Source organism: Macaca thibetana, chromosome 9 (genome assembly GCF_024542745.1).
Source record: "Macaca thibetana thibetana isolate TM-01 chromosome 9, ASM2454274v1, whole genome shotgun sequence".
Classification (NCBI taxonomy): domain Eukaryota; kingdom Metazoa; phylum Chordata; class Mammalia; order Primates; family Cercopithecidae; genus Macaca; species Macaca thibetana.
Window position 1 is genome coordinate 85,684,651 of NC_065586.1, and position 19,941 is coordinate 85,704,591.

Sequence of the window (19,941 nt, forward strand, 5' to 3'; positions counted from 1 at the left end):
AGTAGTCCAGGTCTTACAGCAAATTCCTTTTAAAAATGATACTTAAAAGGCAAAATCCCTTTATTGTATATGGTTATTTCTTGCTTGTTATCAACCAAATGGATGAGGCAACAATAAAAAATATAATTTGTCATATTATTTTCATGTTTGCTTTTAAATGAAGCAAACTAATGAATATTCAGGTATAAATACATGATTTTAATTCTTAACTGAATGTAATCGTAATAAAGCATTCTATAACAATAGGATCCTAGATCTCCGTGTTCTGTAATGATTCACTCTTAAGACTTACAAAGTGAGGAGATAGTGGTGACATTAGATAAGATTGGGGGTGAAGTTTGGATTACATGATAAGTTAAAACTAGAAGTGTAGGATATCTGGTCCCCATAATTTAATCTTGCCTCTTAAGGCTTATTTTTTTCCAATCCTGCAGCTACTTTCTAGGTAAAAGGGGTGGAGAGCTCTTTTTTTCCTCCATTTTGAGTTTAAGTTTACCAGTGAGGAATCTTTTAATGGTTTTTCTTGTTCCTTCTATGTTAAATACACAGTAGAACTTCATTTTCCCCTGTTTCTGGTTTTTGTGGTTTGTAAGAAAATATTTACCTAAAACGTTGAATAAGTAAAATAACTGGGTCATAACTCAGATTAAAAGTATAGGCCAGGTGCAGTGGCTCACGCCTGTAATCCCAGCACTTTGTGAAGCCAAAGCAGATGGATCACGAGGTCAAGAGATCGAGACCAGCCTGACCAACATGGTGAAACCCCATCTCTACTAGAAATACAAAAATTAGCTGGGCGTGGCAGCACGTGCCTGTAATCCCAGCTACTCAGCAGGCTGAGGCGGGAGAATCGCTTGAACCCGGGAGGTGAAGGTTGCAGTGAACTGAGATTGCGCTACTGTGCTCCATCCTGGGCGACAGAGGGAGACTCCATCTCAAAAAAAAATAATAATAAGTATAAAGTGGTTCTAAATTTACTTTTATTTTTATTTTTGAGACCGAGTCTCGCTCTGTCACCAGGCTGGAGTGCAGTGACGTGATCTTGGCTCACTGCAATCTCAGCTCACTGCAATCTCTACTTCTTTCCCCTGCTCTCACCCTACTCTTTTCTCCAAGATGAAAGAAAGTTGGAAGACTGGTACTAGCTGGTATACCAGCCATATAGGAGACTGATTTCAAACTTAATATTGAGCCCTGTTTTCAAGATCCACTGTTAAATATTGTGTTTTTAAGTTAATTTGCATTTAATTCATATTCTCTCAATTTGTAGGAGCAGTTAAATAATCAGAAAGTGGAAGAAGCTATACAACAGTATGAGAGAGCATGCAAAGGTCAGGAACAAGTTTGTACTTCTAGAACGGAAAAAGTTCCCTTATTCCCCTTGCAGGGCATGCGATGGGGGTATGGCTTGCTTCATTGGTGCCCTGTAGCTCAAACCCCTAGAGGGGGAGCATGCAGATGGGCAGGTCTTGAGTGTGGGCTCCGACCCCATGGCAGCATCTAGGGTTGAGTGTTTACAGCTCCTGAAGCCCCAGTAGGCGTGTGTTACAGGGTGTTCTTTCAGCCTAGCCATCCACAGGTGGCTTGTGTTAATCAGCTCAGTTAGACCCTCTGCCTTATCTCAAGGACAGAGGGCTTTCTGTATCCCGGGATTCTTGCTCTATCGTACTGGAAAAATCGGATCACACGTGGGCGTGGAGAATGAGTGCAAGGTTTTATTGAGTGGAGGTAGCTCTCTGCGGATGTATGGGGAGCCAGAAGGGGATGGAGCGGGAAGGTGGTCTTCCCCTGGGCGGCCGGACTCTCATCTGACTGCCCCCAACCGAATTCCGTGTCTTCTCACAGTAGATAGCCTGCCAGCATCTGCTGGTATCTGCTGGTGTGTTCTTCTGCCAGTGTGTTCCTCTAGACGTTCAGCTGCTTGTGTGTGTGCCTACCAGGGTCTCAGGGGTTTTATAGGCACAGGATGGGGGTGTGGCAGGCCAGGGTGGTCTTGGAAAATGCAACACTTGGGTGTGAAAACAGGAGTGCCTGTCCTCACTTAGGTCTGTGGGCACAAGCCCGAAGGTGGAGTCCTCGCCAGGGACCCTGCCTTTCTGTACCCAGCACTTCCCTGCCTGCCTCCCGTATCACTTGTAGTACTAAAATGATTACAAAATAGGTAGTTGCAATGACAATTGGTTAACATTTCCTTTGAAAATTCTGAAGTGAAGTGAGGGCAACATAAGATGCAGCTTTATTAAAGGAGAAAAGTAGTGATACTAATGAATAATTTATTAACTTAAAGCTTATTCTTAGAAAATTAAAATAAATAGTCAAAGCAACACTGATTTCTTGTAATGGCCAGTATTTTGTGAAAAATAAAGCCAGTCAAAGTTTTATATAGGTCACAATGAATGGTGTAGATTTCTGGACAAAATTGTGTAAAGAATAAACTTCAAAAAAAATATCTTTAAAATTAAAATGTGTATTTTAAAAAAGTTTTAAAAAGCTGCTTAGTAATTTATATTCAAATCCTAGGTGCTGAATTATGAGTTATGCTTTTCTTACTCAGATTGTATTGATTTGTTGCTTGAAATATTGCAAAATTACTTTTTTTTTTTTGAGATGGAGATTCACTGTTATCGTCCAGGCTGGATGTAGTGGCACAATCTCAGCTCACTGCAACCTCCGCCTTCCTGGTTCAAGTGATTCTCCTGCCTCAGCCTCCCGAGTAGCTGGGATTACAAGCACCCGCCACCATGCCTGGCTAATTTTTGTGTTTTTAATAGAGATGGGGTTTTGCCATGTTGGCCAGGCTAGTCTTGAACTCTTGACCTCAGGTGATCCACCCGTCTCAGCTTCCCAAAGTGCTGCAATTACAGGCGTGAGCCACTGCGCCCGGCCACGGAATTTCTTTTATAGATGATACTTATTTCTGTTATTAAAATGATACAGACTCCTCTCCTCCTCATTACCCCTTAACTTCTTTGTTCTGTGAGTGAGAGAACTAGGATTTGAACCCAGGTGTGCTTCACTCTTAAGTCTCAGACTCTCTTTACTAATCCATGTTATTTGTACTTAGGCAACAAAAGAAAGGGTAAGACAACCAGATTATTACTTATTTAGCTGACTTGTACATTGGTGGGGTTAACTTGGATGGATAACTTGGATGTGAAGATATATCTCTGCACACAGTACTGTTTTCTTCTGCTTTTCTCAGGCCTTGTCACCCTAACAGCTCCTATTTCATAGGAAATAGTTCATAGCTCTCTTTTAGGATTCCCCTTTACTCTGGCTCCTTGTCCCTGTTGGTGAATGTGGACACATCTTAGATATTCTGGAAAAGTCTACCCTTGGACCAGGTTGCCCTATAGCTTTTATCGTATTTTAATTTTTGTTTTCTTTGCCAAATGCGGAGAAGTATGGCGTAGGCCTACTGTGACTATTTTAATCTGACTTCCACCTTTTCTATGCTTCTAAGTCACTTGTAACCTACATATGTTAAAATCTGTCAGCATTTTGCAATCCCTCCTTTTTATTTTTATTATTTGATGTTATTGTACACTCTTCTTTTCCTCAGTTATGTTTATAAAGTAGTATTTATTGTATGTGTATTTTTTCTAAATATCAAGGTAATCTATAGCTCCTCCCACCTTTTGAAATTCTCTTGTCTCAGCTTTTATGATCTATTATGTACTACTTACCACCTTTCTCTCAGAGTGAGTCTCAGCCACTCTGGCAACTTTCCTGATTAAGATGTCATCATCTTTTTTTTATTTATCTTTTCCGTTAGAGAGAAGATGCTCCTATGATTTTAGTTGCGTATGAGACATTTCCCTACAAACAGACAATAAACAAAACTATGTCTTTAACTTTTAAGGCTTTCCCTGCCTTCTAGATTTCTGTTTATTTACGGAGTGCCCTTCACGTACCTATCTTTAATATTGAATTATTAAGCAATGGAGATCTAATACATATAACATAAAATTTACCTTTTAAAGGTATACAGTTTAGTGGGCTTTAGTACTTTCTATTCACAAAATTGTACAACCATCACCACTATCTAATTACTGTATGTTTATAGTTACATAAAGAAAGAAACCCTTCAAAAAGAAACCCTGTACCTATCAGCAATCATACCCCATTTACCTCTTCCCGCCAGCTCCTATCAGCCTCGAATCTACTTTCTGTCTGTATGAATTTGCCTATTATGACATTTCATGTTAAGTCAGTTCATACAATATATGGGCTTTTGTGTTTGACTCTTTTACTTAGAATAATGTTTCCAAGTTTCATCCATACTGTGTATGTATCGGTACTTTATTCCTTGCTATGGCTGAATAATATTCCACATTTTATGTATCAGTTGATAGACATTTGGGTTGTTTCCACTTTTGGCTTTTATGAACATTTATATGCAAGTTTTTGGGTAAACTTATATTTTTAATTTTCTTGGAGATGGTCAGCAAGTGCTGAATGTGCAACACTTGATTGCTTGTTCATTTAGTAGTCATTTATTTCACTATGATTGCCCATAGCTTTCCTTAGATAATATCTTTAGATAGCTATGATGAGATATCTATCTCAGACTTCTTTACTTTGCTTTATTTTCCATTTTATCTTTGTTTATTTTGGGGTTCCTTCCTGAAATAAAATGTAAATTACTGGAGTCAATGGCTGATTAAATAATTATCTTTTTGCCTTTACTGCTCTAGTTTGCAAGCTTTCAAATAATAGGTGACTAGCCATTAGTGAGGTTATCATTGGTGTTCTGGAAATTTTTTAATTGATAACTAGATTTGTAAATTGTTTTTCTAGTCCTCAGTTTAGAGTCAAAAATGCAAAGTGTAAGAGGGAGGGAATTCTTTGAATAAAATTATAATTGTGTAATATGAATATATTTGAAAATCATGCTTTTTGAAAGAAAAGATTTATATGATAATATGAAGGTGACTTTAATCCTAGGAGGAATTCTGTTTTACTAGCATACCTGAAAGCCTGCATCAATGGAAAAATACTAAAAACTGCTCATACAGTTTTCTCTTACTGTTTAGTTTGTTTTACCTTTGCTTTATGTGCACTTTGAGGGAGCCATCTTTGGGTATTTGTGTTACTAAAAGCATCCTGATATGCATTTATAACTTTATCACCTCTGACATCAGTAATGGTTGGTAAGAGTTCTCTGAAATGAGCCCTGCTACTATGTGCCATCACCAGAGGCGACAAACTGATCTTCCCTCTTTATCCGTTTCCTCAGACAGGGTTAATATAGAGTTGCTTACAATTAATTGCTGTAGTCATTCTTCAAGGGCCAGAAACAATTTTAGGAAGACTGTTAATACTAGCTTTTCAAAAGCCATTTCTGAGGAGCTGGTTTTAAATAAAAATTTAAAATAGAAATAAATGTTTGACTCTGAATATTTTTCTAGAAAAAGTAATTACTTGAGATTAAAAAAATAGTTCAAATTGGGATTGAGCTTTTTTAGTTTTAGCAGGTAAAGGTTTTAGTTTGGTTGGAGAATATTAACACTGAAAATAAATATTTTGCCAAATAATGTTTTTTCCCCCTAAATTCTAAGATTTATGTTTATAGTAATAGTTATATTGGAATAGAGTAATTGTATTAGAAATTGTTAATTTTACCTGAAAAAACTTTTTTCCATTCATGCACTCTTGCAATCATCCAAGCATCCATCTTTACACCAAATATATATTTAGTATGTCATATATACCAGTACTGTTGAGACATTGAGGATATAGCAATGAATAAGACAAAGTTTCTGCCTATATGGAACTAGTATTCTATTACAGTTAATAAAAATGTATTTTAATTTTAGAAGAACTTAAGAAAAATTGGATATCTAGAGGCTATTAATTTCTAAAGTGTTCTCCCCCAATTTTTAGATCTAAATGTTAAAGAGAAAATAATCGAAGACATGCGAATGACACTAGAAGAACAGGAACAAACTCAGGTAGAACAAGATCAAGTGCTTGAGGCTAAATTAGAGGAAGTTGAAAGGCTGGCCACAGGTAAAACAAGATTGCATACATTTCTCTAAATATACTTTTTCATTAAAAAAAAAATTTCCTAGATTGCTTCCCTTGTTAAAGTAGTATGTATTTATAATGATTCATAATGGAAAAGTATTTGGTGTTTTTTGAATGTCCTATTACTTGTCATTTTCCACTGTGATGAAAATTGTTTCAGTAAAATTATATGCAGTAAAGGAGTAAGGACAGTCCATGATAACTTACGAATTATAAATTGCAAATTATGGATGATAACTTGCCATGTTCCCTAGATGTTAAGAGTACGCTTTGAACTGAGTTTCACCTTTGTCAGGCTTTTAGCATTATCTTGTATGTTGATCTCAATAAATACTTTGATTTCATTGCTTTCAGAATACCATCAGAGTTTTTCTAGAGTATATGGAAAAATAGAACATTTGCAAATAAAAAAGTTATGTGTGATTTTTGTAGAAAGGGCAAGAAATTTAGAATTAAGAAATTGTCTATGCCATTTTATATATAACCTGGACAGGGTACTTGTGCTTACTCAGTCTAATTTTCCTCATCTGTAAAATGTGGTTGATGATGATAATGCCATATATACTATTGCACATTATTCTTTTTTGAAATCATCTGACTTGAAGATTCATATTGTATATTATTCTTGTCAAGATCAGATGAGATGAAAAAATGTAATAGTACTGTGTAAACCCTAAAACTCTTTTATAACTGTATTTTGGTGAATGAAATTGTGATGAGGATGAGGACAGTGAGTCTATGTGACTTCATACTTTTCTAGCCACTTTCATGGACATGGGAAACTTTTTTCTTGAGAACTGCATGAAGTTTTCTATATAATAAGGTTGATAATGAATTTATTATACTATACTGTGAATACTATTCATTGGGTTCCTGAGAAGTCCCTGTAGTTCCTCTTCACTAAGAATTTAGTAAGAACTCCTAAAAGTTAAACTATAGAATAGCCTCAGTTCCATCTTGGTCTGTGTTCTTTATCTGGGCTGTACTGATTTGTGTCTGCAGCCCATGTCAAGTGTATCTCTACATGGTATAACTTTTGAGTATGCTTTAAAACATAATTTTATGTCTTCAAATCAGAATTGGAAAAATGGAAGGAAAAATGCAATGATTTGGAAACCAAAAACAATCAAAGGTCAAATAAAGAGCATGAGGACAACACAGATGTGCTTGGAAAGCTCAGTAATCTTCAAGATGAGTTACAGGTATGACTTTATATATGTTTTTATGTTTGTATGTGTCTGTCTTCATTATATTTCTAATAGGAGAATTTAGTATTTTATGTATTTTATATTTTGTAATTAACTTAGATATGGGTGAAATAATACCTGGCAAATGTTAATATGTAAATATAACTTTTCAGGGCACATTGAAATGATATGGGGAAGAAATTCCAAGATACAACCTATTAAGTGCCATTGAAATATAGTGATTGGGTCCTCAGTTTTATATTTTACATATATAATTCTTAAACTACTGCTTCTAATGTCCTTGTGCCCATTTTTCTACTCCTTAAACTTCTTACTCATCAAATACTGCTGTGGAGAAAATGACCAGGAGAATTATTTTGATTACTGTAAATCTCTTCAAAGTTTAATTATTAAATTGGAATAGAATTGTGTATCTGAACACTGACATACATATAAAACTATACTATGTAGAAGATATTTTATTGTGTGTGTGTGTTTTTTTCTTGTTCAGCTTTAACATAAAACATATAGGGGAAACTTTTTTTCATAGGATGTACCAAATACTGTTATATTTTGTACATTTTATTATAAGTGGCATTCATAACAGAAGCTGTGGGATTGAAGGAAACATAATAATAATGGTTTTGGGAGATTGGCTGCATCTAATTTTTTTTAAAATTCTGGCTGTATATTAATCATATGCTGAAAACAAATACAAAAAACTACTTTTTTTGTTACATATTATATATTCTAAAATTTACCCTTTTCATTGTGAAATTCCAAAAGCAGTTAGAACAAAATATTATGAAAAAAGTGTATCAACCATATTGAGAATGTTTGCATTCAAAAGTATTTGTGTATTTTGCATTGTTCTAAGATGATATAATCATATTAGTGTAGATTATAAACTTTGTAATCCTGGAGTGGACTGCCACACTTTGTAATATAGTGATTTTAGACATTTTCTTTTCTTTTTTTTTTTTTTTTTGAGATGGAATCTTGCTCTGTCACCAGGCTGGAGTGCAGTGGTGCGATCTCGGCTCACTGCAACCTCCGCCTCCTGGGTTCAAACGATTCTCCTGCCTCAGCCTCCTGAGTTGTTGGGACTACAGGCGCCTGCCACCATGCCCGGCTAATTGTTTTGTATTTTAGTAGAGACAGTGTTTCACCATGTTGGCCGTGATGGTCTTGATCTCCTGACCTCATGATCCGCCCGCCTCTGCCCCCCAAACTGCTGGGATTACGGGCGTGAGTCACCGCACCCAGCCTAGAAGTTTTTTAAGTGGTATTACTGTTTTTATTTCAACTTAAGTTCTACTTGGGTTTTTTATATATAATATTAAATGCCTCTGAACCCAAAGAATCTGTGGTACCAGTTTGAAAATTACTGATCAGCAGTATTCTCTGTCCAGCTCTTCTGGATGTTCTTTTAATAAATACCCTGTTGCACAAGTTATTTTTTATTTGGCATCTTGTAGGCCCAGGAATCTTTTATTTTTAAAACTATCCAGTTAGAAGTGACCACCATAAACAAAGCCTTTTTTATTGTTTTGGCATTTAGGAAGATTTGAGTCAGTTTAACTGTTTCAGAAATTTGAATTGTTTATTTTTTCTTAAGGTCACTGATAAAAGTATTTAAATGGACTTCATAGCAAAATAAATTTATAAAGGAAATGTGTTCAGGAAAGCAAACCAGTTATTATTATTATTTTTAAATAATCTGAAACTTTGATCTTGTCATTATTTAAAGTAAAACATTTAAAGTTTTTGTAGAGGTGAAAAGTAATGGATTGTATGAAAATGTCATAGAAGCATGTATTGACTACTTTGTAGGCATGTGATAATAACTTATACCATTTATATATATAGGAGTCCGAACAAAAATATAATGCTGATAGAAAGAAATGGTTAGAAGAAAAAATGATGCTTATCACTCAAGCGAAAGAAGCAGAGAATATACGAAATAAAGAGATGAAAAAATATGCTGAAGACAGGGAGCGTTTTTTAAAGCAACAGAATGAAGTGGTTAGTAACAATTGTATCTTTGATGTATTTCACCTGCTTTCCTTGGTGTGTAAAACGTATTTCTGGAATTACCAGTTTCTACATGGTTTTCTGTTTTTGGTTTTTTAAAGGCAGGTTATCATATTTATAAGATAACTTTTCTGTTCCAGTTTATCTTGATATTCACTGACGTTCTTGTTTTAACTTGTTTCAGTTATTTAGCATGTTGAGAGAATACCTTATTGCTTCTTACTGTCTAGATACTGAAGTTAAAAATCTCTTCCTTTTGACCGTTATGGAGTATTCCCTATTATATTTTAAAACTTTTTGCATTTTGAACTGTAGATTCTAATATTGTGTACATTTTATCACATAAAGTCACCTAGTTTCTAAAAGACTGTATATATAGTAGAAATGACCGTCAGTTGTAAAATGACCTACAGTTTACCAGTCGTAGCTCTTGTAATGATTCTGTCTTAGCCTGTTCTTTTTTTCTAATTGGCACTTAGTCTATTTGACATGCAATGTTGGCAATCAGAAAAAAGAAGCTAAACGTTATTGTTAATCCAAGGAAAGCTATTGAGCAACAAATATTTTAAAATGAAAAACCAGTGTCTGTAAAAATAGTAACTTGGCAGTATCATATTGTCATCTGTTGGCATTTCCTTTTTTTATGACTGCATTTGACTAAAGACAGTTAAACTTTCCTGTAAAAACTGGAAGATTTTCCTTCCTTCCTTCCTTCCTTCCTTCCTTCCTTCCTTCCTTCCTTCCTTCCTTCCTTCCTTCCTTCCTTCCCTCCCTCCTTCCCTCCTTCCTTCCTCCCTCCCTCCCTCCCTCCCTTCCTCCCTCCCTCCTTCCCTCCCTTCCTCCCTCCCTCCCTCCCTCCCTCCTTCCCTTCCCTCCTCTCCCCTCCCTCCCCTTTCGTTTTTCCTTTCCTCCTTCCTTTCCTTCATCCTTTCCTTCTCCTTCTCCTTCTCCCTTTTCCTCTCCCTTCCCTTCCTTTCTTCTTTCCCTTCCCCATCCCCATCCCTTTCCCTTTCCCTTTCCCGTTTCCCTTTCCCTTTTCTTTCCTCTTTTAAAGAGACAAGGTCTTGCTCGTCACCCAGGCTGGAATGCAGTGGTGCAGTCATGGCTCATTGCTGCCTCAAACTTCAGGGCAAAAGCAATCTTTCTGCCTCAGCCTCCCAAGTAACTGGGACTAGTAACTGGGACTACAGGCACATGCCACCACACCTAGGTACATTTTTTATTTTTTGTAGGGACAGAGATTTGCTGTGTTGCCCAGGCTGGTCTCAAACTCCTGGTCTCAAGCAGTCCTCCTGCCTCACCTTCCCAAAGTATTGGGATTATGGGTGTGAGCGACTATGCATTGTACCTGGCCTGGAATGTTAGTTTTCAATAAGGTAAGGATGGTTTTTCTACTTTTTTTCCTCCCTAGCTTTAAAGCTGCTTTTAACATTGGATATTGAACAGAGTTGGCCAGTTTTTATTAAAATGAGATTGTTGTGAGCTAAACTTTCCAGCACACTTGCTAAACTCCAGACCATACATGTATTGTACACCAGAAATCAAGCCCTTGGTTGAAGTATGTGTCCTTTCTGAAGCTAGAGAGTGTACCATTGAATGCTCTGTCCTCATAAATTTGCTCCCATAAAAAAGTTTACTTTTTTATTTTGAAATCACTTTCTTTACAGAAAAGTTACAGAACTAGCACATAGAATTCCTGTATACCTATCACCGAACCTTCCTGACCCAGTAGTAAGAGGCAATAAGTGAAATCAAAACAGAAGCCTGTCATAGTTGCTCCAGTTCCAAACCAGTGGTTTCTCTGGTAGCAATGCCAGCAAGTAATCCCACTTTGAATTTTTAATCCTAGGGAAAGCTAGTTTACTCTTTTCTCTCATATGTTTCTTTATAATCATACTTAGGTTGTGTATGTGTCTGCCATATTTAGAAAACACGTTTTTGATGTAATGTTAATTTTTGATGTAAAAGTAACATGGAAAGCAAATAGAACATAGGTCAGTGAGTTATTGTAAAGCCAGTACCCACTTAACTAATACCTATTTCAAGAAGTAGAACACTGCTGCACCCCAGAAGCTCCTTCTTCTGCCTCTTTTCCAGTGGTAATAACTAATCTGTCCTTCAGTGTTACACTTCAGTTTTGTCTGTTTTTGGGTTTTATGTAAATTGAAATATATGAATACATTTGATTGTACCTGACTTCTTTTCATTCACTATTTTGTATTTGTGAGAATCATCCATCCATGTTTCCATGCATGTATCTGGAGTTAGTCCACTTTCATTGCAGAATATTTAAGTGTATGAATAAACCACTGCTAATTCATTTTAATGTTGAAGATATTTGGATTGTTTTCTGGTTTTGGCTGTTATGAGTAAATTTTCCTATAAACATTTTTATACATTTATTTTGGTGCACATTTGCATGTATCTCTGTTGTGTGTATATATATATATACAAGACAATTGCTGGATGATGGGGTATATGTATGTGAAATTCTAGTAGAATGCTGCACTGATTTTCAAAGCAGTTGTACCCATTTATACCTCAACTGCTGTTGCAGTAGCTGTATAGTCCCACCAAGGTATGGTATTGTCAGTCAGTTTTTAAAATGGTCTTAATTTGCTTTTCCCTCATTACCAATGAAGTTGAAGATTGTTTCATTTGGTTATTGGCTGTGTTTATACAAGTTCCCTTACCTGTTTCTCTGTTGGATTGTCTAGCTGCTGCTGCTTTGTAGGAATTCTTTATAGTTTTCTGGATAGAAGCCCTTTTTGTAATGTTTTGCAAGTACCTTCTTTCTATCTCTAGTTTGCTTTTTCTTTCTTACTGCCTTTTTGTGAGTAGGAGTTCTCATAAATTATTATTGTAGATATTGTAGATATTACAATTATTGTAGATAATTTTATAGTATTGTGGATAATTGTCCTAACATTTTTCTTTATGAAGCCCAAGGACTTGAAGATGGTGTGTTATATTATTTCCTGAAAGCTTTGAAGTTTCATCTTTCATATTTAATACTAGAATTGATTTTTATGTTGGTGTGAGATAGTGGTCAAAGCTCTTGATGTTTGTTTTAATGTGAATTACCACCAATTGACGTGGAAATATTTATTGAAAAGACTGTTTCTTTCTCATTGCTCTGCCACTTTTGTCATAAATCAGTTGCCCACGGGTTAATTTTTTACGTGATGTAAGATTAGGGTTGGGGTTCTTTTTTTTTTTTTTCATTTGGCTATTCAGTTGTTCCAGCACCGTTTATTGGGAAGATTGTCTTTCCTTTCATTGAATTTTTTTGCCACTTTTTTAGGTCAGTTGACCATACATTTGTAGATTGTCTCTTCTGTCCCATTGATTTCTCTGTCTTTACACACTGACTTGATTAATGTGCCAACTTGAAATTATAGATAATTGCTCTCATTTTGTTCTTCATTTTCAAAATAATTTTGAGTATTCTAGATGATTTGCATTTCCATATAATTTTTAAGAGTCACCTTTTCCATTTCCACACACATTCACACATACCAGAATTTTGATTAAAAGTGCTTTTACTCTATAGATCTATTTGGAGGAGACATCTTAACAATATTGAGTATTTTGATCCTTGAACACAGACCAATCTTTCCATTTATTTAGGTGTTCTTTAATCTCTTTCAGCAATATTTATGGTTTTTCATATTTAGGTTTTACACATTTTCTGTATCAGTATTTCATGATTTTTGAACTGATTGTAAATGGTCTTGTTTTCTATTTTCATTTTTCTATTGTTTGTTGCTGTTACTGTGATTTTACCCACTAATTTTCCAAATATTGGCAGAAATGTTGATACTAGTTTGAAAGCTATAGCTATAATTGTGTATTGAAAGAAGTTACCAGTAAACTGATTTTTGGAATGAGATGGAATATTGATAAAAATAACGTGGACATTTATAAAATGATATGTATTTTGTTTTATAATTAAATATTTTATCTAGACTACTTAATTTGTTATGTAATCTTGTTTGCAGCTATATTTATGGTGTTACATGTAATAATTTCTAAACATTCTTAGATTCATACTATATCAAGGTTGATTTTAATATTTTCTTTATTTCTTGATTAGGAAATACTGACAGCCCAGCTGACAGAGAAAGATAGTGACCTTCAAAAGTGGCGAGAAGAACGAGATCAACTGGTTGCAGCTTTAGAAATACAGCTAAAAGCCCTGATATCCAGTAATGTACAGAAAGATAATGAAATTGAACAACTAAAAAGGATCGTATCAGAGACTTCTAAAATAGTCAGTAGTCTTTTTTGCTATGCCTTTTTAATTGAACATAGTTAATTGACTAACTCTTAAAGGATAAAAAAGTATAAGTCTCAATAGACCAAAAAGGAATCAGAGTATTTAAAATGTGGAGATTTTTCATGATTTTGAGTTTTGAAATTTATCATTAAGATTGATTTGTCAATCAATGACTGAGATGTAGCATTTTCTACAATATTTTGGTTATATCTCTCAAGTAGAGTAATTAGAAAATCAACAATTTATGGTTTAGTACCTAATCTACCTTTAAAATATGGATGTGTGATTCAACATGAACTCTTGGTGATTTGAATACTTGGACCCATCCTTAACTTTATTTTATAAAGGTACAAATTATTTTGAAAGTAAGCCTAATGGTAGAGAGACATGAGTCATTCAGCTGTTACTTTTATATTACCTTGGAACTGGAAATCCTGAAAGAGGAGAGAATTGCCTTTTAGAGATAGTAAATAGAATCTGGGTATATCTGAAGCTAGTCTTTCTGGAGTAAATAATCTTACTTAAAAATATGCTGCTCTAAAGCCTTCAGACAATAGGAAAAATCTATGACTGTAAGAGAGATTACATGCTTTAAAAAGAGGTAGTATTGTGTTGTTTAATAATATAGACTAGAAAGTCAGAAAAACTAGGTATCAACTGCTGTCGCTGTGGTTTTGGGACCTTTGAGAAAAATTACTTATCATTTCTGATCTTTATCTAAAACAGATAATAGTGTTTTCCTAACAGAGTTGTGAAATTAATGAAGATTGTAAAACAAGTAGCACAGTTCTTACTCCAGTGGAAATCAATACAGGCTACTTCCCCTTTTATGAATTCAGTAGAGTCTTTCTTATTTGGCAGTAATGGGGAGGTGACATAAGAGGTTTACTTGACTTTTGATTTTGATGGCTGTGATGAGGAGGTCTGTGTACAGTTTATTAAGTTTTAAAATGTAATCTGATATTTCTTTATAAATTGCCTAAGTAGAGTTTAGAAATAGAACTTTATGACTGAGAAAATGGGATGAAGAATGTGCTGCAAGAAAAGGTTTAGCTTTCCTTATGGTCTTTTATACTGTAATGCTATAGTTGCATTCCTGAGAAGCCTCCAGTTTTTCAAAATTGTGTTATCAAAAGCAACTGTTGGGATACTGAGCAATTCTAACTCAGTACACACCTTGACCATGCCATTTAACGTGTGTAGTTCTCTATTTCCTCATCTGGCAGGTAGGAATAATGCTTCTTGCCAGACCTACCTGCAGAGTTGCAATGAAAGTAAAGCAAGAAAATGTGTGCAGACCACTTGGAAGTTGCAAGCAATCTTTCAGATTTCTCCTTAGATCAGAGTCAATAAACCGGAAAGTGACCCAGCCTTTCCTGAGTCTCTGAGGATGAAAGAGAAATAGGAGGGCTAGATGGTCATTAAAGATGTCTTTACTTATTTCCACTGTTTAGTTTCACACAAATCTTGATTTTATATTCTTTATGTGAAGTGTTTTCAATATATTTTCAGGTTACAATGCCCTGTTGCTTTAATATTGCCTTACTTTAGGAAACACAAATCATGGATATCAAGCCCAGACGTATTAGTTCAGCAGATCCTGACAAACTTCAAACTGAACCTCAATTGACAAGTTTTGAAATTTCCAGAAATAAAGTAGAGGTGGGTATTTGGCAGCACAGTCCACTTATTGATTCTCTTTATCCACTATTGCTAAATAACACTTGCAAGTGTAATATAATCAGTTGCTGAAGATACCTTACTGCACAATTAGCTTTATGTGCTCTGGGCTATGTGAAAGAAACTAGAGGCTTTTGAGGAGAGGTGAAATTCTTTTGGGAGATCATATCCCCAAATGATGTTAATCTTATCTTAAAAGCACTAGATCTGTTAATATAAACAAACATGATGGTCAGAAATAGGAAATCCTACAGAAGAGAAAATAGGGATAATTTGCTCTCATAAAAGGTTGCTTTAATAAACATTGTGTTAAATAGTATTTTTTGGAATTGTATCCATTTAATAGCTTTGTCACCAGTCTTCAGTAACAACTCATGAGTTTCCTTAATTGTTTTGGACTTAGGGTTCTGTGAATAACTTTGGATAATGTAGAGATTCTGCGGTTGGATATGAAATAGATAAAAATTCTATGTTACTTAAAATTTTTGAAGATAAAATTACTTTTTAAAACACATTGGGAGCATTCAGAGTTGGGAACCTTTTTAAGCGCTGAGGATACAAACATCAATAAGACATGATTGTCATCCTCAAGGAGTGTAAGGTAGATACATAAGTGACTGACTTGTTTGATTTTACTTATGGGCTAAGTGTTATAGTAGAAATATAAAATGAGTACCATAAGTAACACTGAGGAAGATGAAATGAATTTTGCCTGAGTGGTTGTGGAAGTGGATTAAAGAAGGTGATGCCATATTGTATCTTATGAATAGAAGCTTATTAAGCAGACAATGGGAAGAAAAAGTCTTAAAAAAAAAAAAAAAGGGTTTCGCTATGTTTCTCTGGCAGCTGGACTTGAACTCCCGGGCTTAAGCGGTCCTCCTGCCTCAGCCTCCTGAGTAGCCGGGACTACAGGCATGTGCCACCATGGCCAACTAAGAAGGACATTTTAATCTGGGAAAATAACATCAGCCATTCATTTTCTCTTGGTTTTTCCTTGACAGTTATTAGCAGTTTCAAATAATTAGCACTGACCTTGGGGACTAATACAAATCATAAATTTCACAGAAAAGTTTGAAGTTGATCCATAAACAAGGCTTAATTCTTGATTGCATGGACAAACACATATAAAGGAACATTTCTTTCTCCATAAATGTATGTATGTTGTCCTAATTTCCTGGTTCCAGTTTTCTAATTCCAGCAGTTATTGTATATTCCACAGTTTGGGGAATCATATTGTTAGGCTATTTTGTATTGTTCTTGCCTTCATGTAATCGATATACTTAACCAGGCTGAAAGTCCAAAATGATTAATTCACTTAACTGGTAGTTGATTCTGGGACTTCCCCTGGACTTAATTTGTGGCCTCTCCCTGTGGATTGGACCTCTCAAGGCATGGTAGCTGGTCTCAGATGGGGCATTTTGAGGGAGAGTGTCCTGAAAATGTTCTAAGAGGACAGGACAGAAGTTGTAATGCTTCTTATGATTGAGCCTTAGACGACCATAATGTTATTTCTACAACATCCTATTGGCTATAAGGCCCAAATTCAAATATAGGGGAATGAGAGACTCCATCTCTCAATGGGAAGAGTAGGAAAGTATTTGCAGCCTACTTTAATATAACCAGGCTGTTTGTCAAAAATCCCAGCCTCCTCCCTTGGAGGTTTCTGATTTACTGGGTTTGTGGTAGGGTCCAGGAGTCTTATAAACAAATTCTGTAAGTAATTCTTATGATCATATAAGTTTGGGAAATACCGATCTCTTAAGTTGCCCCTAATTTTAACATACCATGTGTGAGCCTGAAGAAGGTAGATGATAACTCAATCTTTCTGTCTTGCTGTGACCTAGCACACTTTTTGTCTTTCCTGATGCATTGTCTTGAATAGGCATTTGAGAGAACTAATTCTTTGTGGTTTATAAATATATACTCTACAAATAATATTTTTCCTTTTAAATTCTGTTGTAGGATGGATCTGTAGTCCTTGACTCTTGTGAAGTGTCAACAGAAAATGATCAAAGCACTCGATTTCCAAAACCTGAATTAGAGATTCAGTTTACACCTTTACAACCAAACAAAATGGCAGTGAAACACCCTGGTTGTACCACACCAGTGACAGTTAAGATTCCTAAGGCTCGGAAGAGGAAGAGTAATGAAATGGAGGAGGTAAATACTTAACTGATGAGTATATTTAACAAACAAATCTTATTATAAAGCTGTTACAGTGTAGAGTTAAACTCTGCTATATTGCCCTCCTGTTCATAGGCACTGCTGTTAGAGACCAAAATCACAATTTATGCTATATTTTATACCCTTCAAGGGTATCACTATGGGCCAGGCATGGTGACTCATGCCTGTAATCCCAGCACTTTGGGAGGCTGGGGCTGGCAGATCACTTGAGTTCACGAATTCAAGACCAGCCTGGTCAACATGGTGAAACCCCGTCTCTACTAAAAATACAAAAATTAGCCAGGAGTGGTGGTGCACACCTGTAATCTCAGCTACTCAGGAGGCTGAGGCAGGAGAACAACTTGAACCCAGGAAGTGGAGGTTGCAATGAGATGAGATGGCACCACTGCACTCCAGCCTGGGTGATAGAGCAAGACTCTATCTCAGAAAAATAAAGAATATTACTGTGGTTTAATGGTCTTCAGATAAAAAGCTATGTATATTAAAAGATATAGCTTATCCTTTGTTTCAGTTGAACTATAATACATCAAATGATGGTGGATTTTACTGGAGAGCCATTTCAGTATACCAGTCCTGTTCATACTTAGTCACTTTCCCTGTAATGGAAAAGGGGGTTATGTAGAAATCAGAGAAACTGAAATGGCTAACTTGCTTGAGTATAATCTTTGTCATTTAACTAAAATCTTTAGTCTCTATGGTCATAGCAAGTTTTAAAAGAGAAATTCTTTTTTCATCAGCCAATGTTAAAATTTGGGCCTCTATATAGTGGTAGGCTAAAAACTATTAACCTCTTAAGCTGCAGTTTCTTGATTGAAAGGTTGCCAAACCTACCATGTCCTAGTTGTGGAGATTTGGCAAGTCAGATAAGGTTTCTGATCCTGTTTTCTCCTTTTCGAAACACTGGATTAATGTGTTTAAAATGCTTAGCTTTTGCCCTGCAAGTGGCAGATACATAATAAATAGTAATATTTATTTTTAAAGTAACTTGTTTTAAGCTTAAAACTAATTACAAGCTCTCTAGCAAAATAATTCTTCTTCAACTTTCTTTTACTTCTTTAAAGAGTAGTATATTTTCAAGCTGGTGGAAGAGCAGAAATAGTATTAACCATACTCCTGAGGCTGTCTGTCCGGTAATAATTTTGCTGAGTGAATATTGTTTAGCGCAGTTTTTCTGCTACACATGTAACACCTTCAGAGATTGTTTTGTGGAGTCTTACTAGTTAACTTTTGTTTCATATTTATTTAATTTTTAAAAATACCATTAAAACACTGAGTTTCATCATCTAGTTGGCTTTTTCTTGATCCATTTTTTTTCAACGAAGAAGGAAACAGTGTAGTTCTCAAGAATGTTAAAATATAAATATTTTATTAATTTTACTATTGGCATATATCCTTCATGTCTATTTCAGAAAAGATTTACAGATTGTTGTAGATATATCATGTAGAAACTTTAAATTTTTAAACTGATTTTACTACATCTTCACTGCTATAATAAACTAAGTATATGGGCTCCCATGAAAATCATTTATGCAATGCTATTTTCTTTTTTTCTTCCACATACTATTATTATTATTAAGTTCTGGGGTATGTGTGCAGAATGTACAGTTTTGTTACATAGGTATGCACATGCTATGGTGGTTTGCTGCACCCATCAACCTGTCACCTACACTAGGTGTTTCTCCTAATGCTATCCCTCTCCTAGCCCCCCATCCCCCGACAGGCTATATTCTAATCCGGTGAAGACTCTAAAGAGCTCCTTACTGACCTCTATGTGTGGAGGTAGCCTCATGGCCTCTTTTCACTTGCATCCCGTGATTACCATCTGTCTTTTCCCTGTCATGGCATCTGCTTCTTATGACGCTTATAACTTCTGCTTTGTAACTCGAATTCTGAAGTTCAGTCATGATCTTTTCTCTGCTTCTCTTCTTGCCCCCTTTTTCCGCTTTTGTCTTTGGTTCAACTAGGATTTGCAGCAGTTCAAGTCAGTGAGTATATCTGTAAAGGCTTTGTCCTATGTGAGGTTATTTGGGAAAAAGAAGAGTAAGATGCCATACCCATGTTATAGAGAAGAAAGATAATATTTTAAAAGTTTTCACATTTTACATGTGGTTATATGAAGTTTTGTTTTTATTTTATTTTCGATATTGTCAAATGTCAATGAGAGAACTTAGACATAGATGCTTACATTATTTGGGAGTTAGGCAATAGGTAGGTATATTGCTATGCTGTATTTTAAAGCTCAGTTTCAAATAAAAGATACTATTCCTTCCATGTTTTTCATTTAGCTTATGTAATGTCATTACTTGTGATATGTGTGAAAAATTTACACCTTCAATCAGGGTTTCTCAACTCCAGCACAGTTGACATTTTGGGCTGTATACCTCTTTGTTTTAAGGGCTATCCCATGCATTATAGGGATGTTTAACAGTATTCCTGGCCTCTACCCACTCGTGGCCAATAATATCCCCTTCTCCCTGGCAAAGACAACCAAAAATAACCTCAGAGATTGCCATTGTCCTCTGAGTTCAAAATTGCCCTCGGTTAAGA

General features: G+C 35.4%; 1 protein-coding gene across 3 annotated transcripts in view; it reads left to right on the forward strand.

Annotated features, from left to right (window-relative positions):
- Nucleotides 1-19,941, forward strand: part of KIF20B (kinesin family member 20B) — a 69,918-nt gene that overhangs the window by 43,225 nt on the left and 6,752 nt on the right. For all 3 annotated transcript variants that reach the window (XM_050805734.1, XM_050805735.1, XM_050805736.1), the window contains 7 exons: nt 1,271-1,331; nt 5,887-6,012; nt 7,108-7,232; nt 9,087-9,242; nt 13,348-13,524; nt 15,082-15,192; nt 17,173-17,370. In XM_050805734.1, the coding sequence (XP_050661691.1) occupies nt 1,271-1,331; nt 5,887-6,012; nt 7,108-7,232; nt 9,087-9,242; nt 13,348-13,524; nt 15,082-15,192; nt 17,173-17,370 (954 nt within the window). The remainder of the gene's footprint in view (nt 1-1,270; nt 1,332-5,886; nt 6,013-7,107; nt 7,233-9,086; nt 9,243-13,347; nt 13,525-15,081; nt 15,193-17,172; nt 17,371-19,941) is intronic.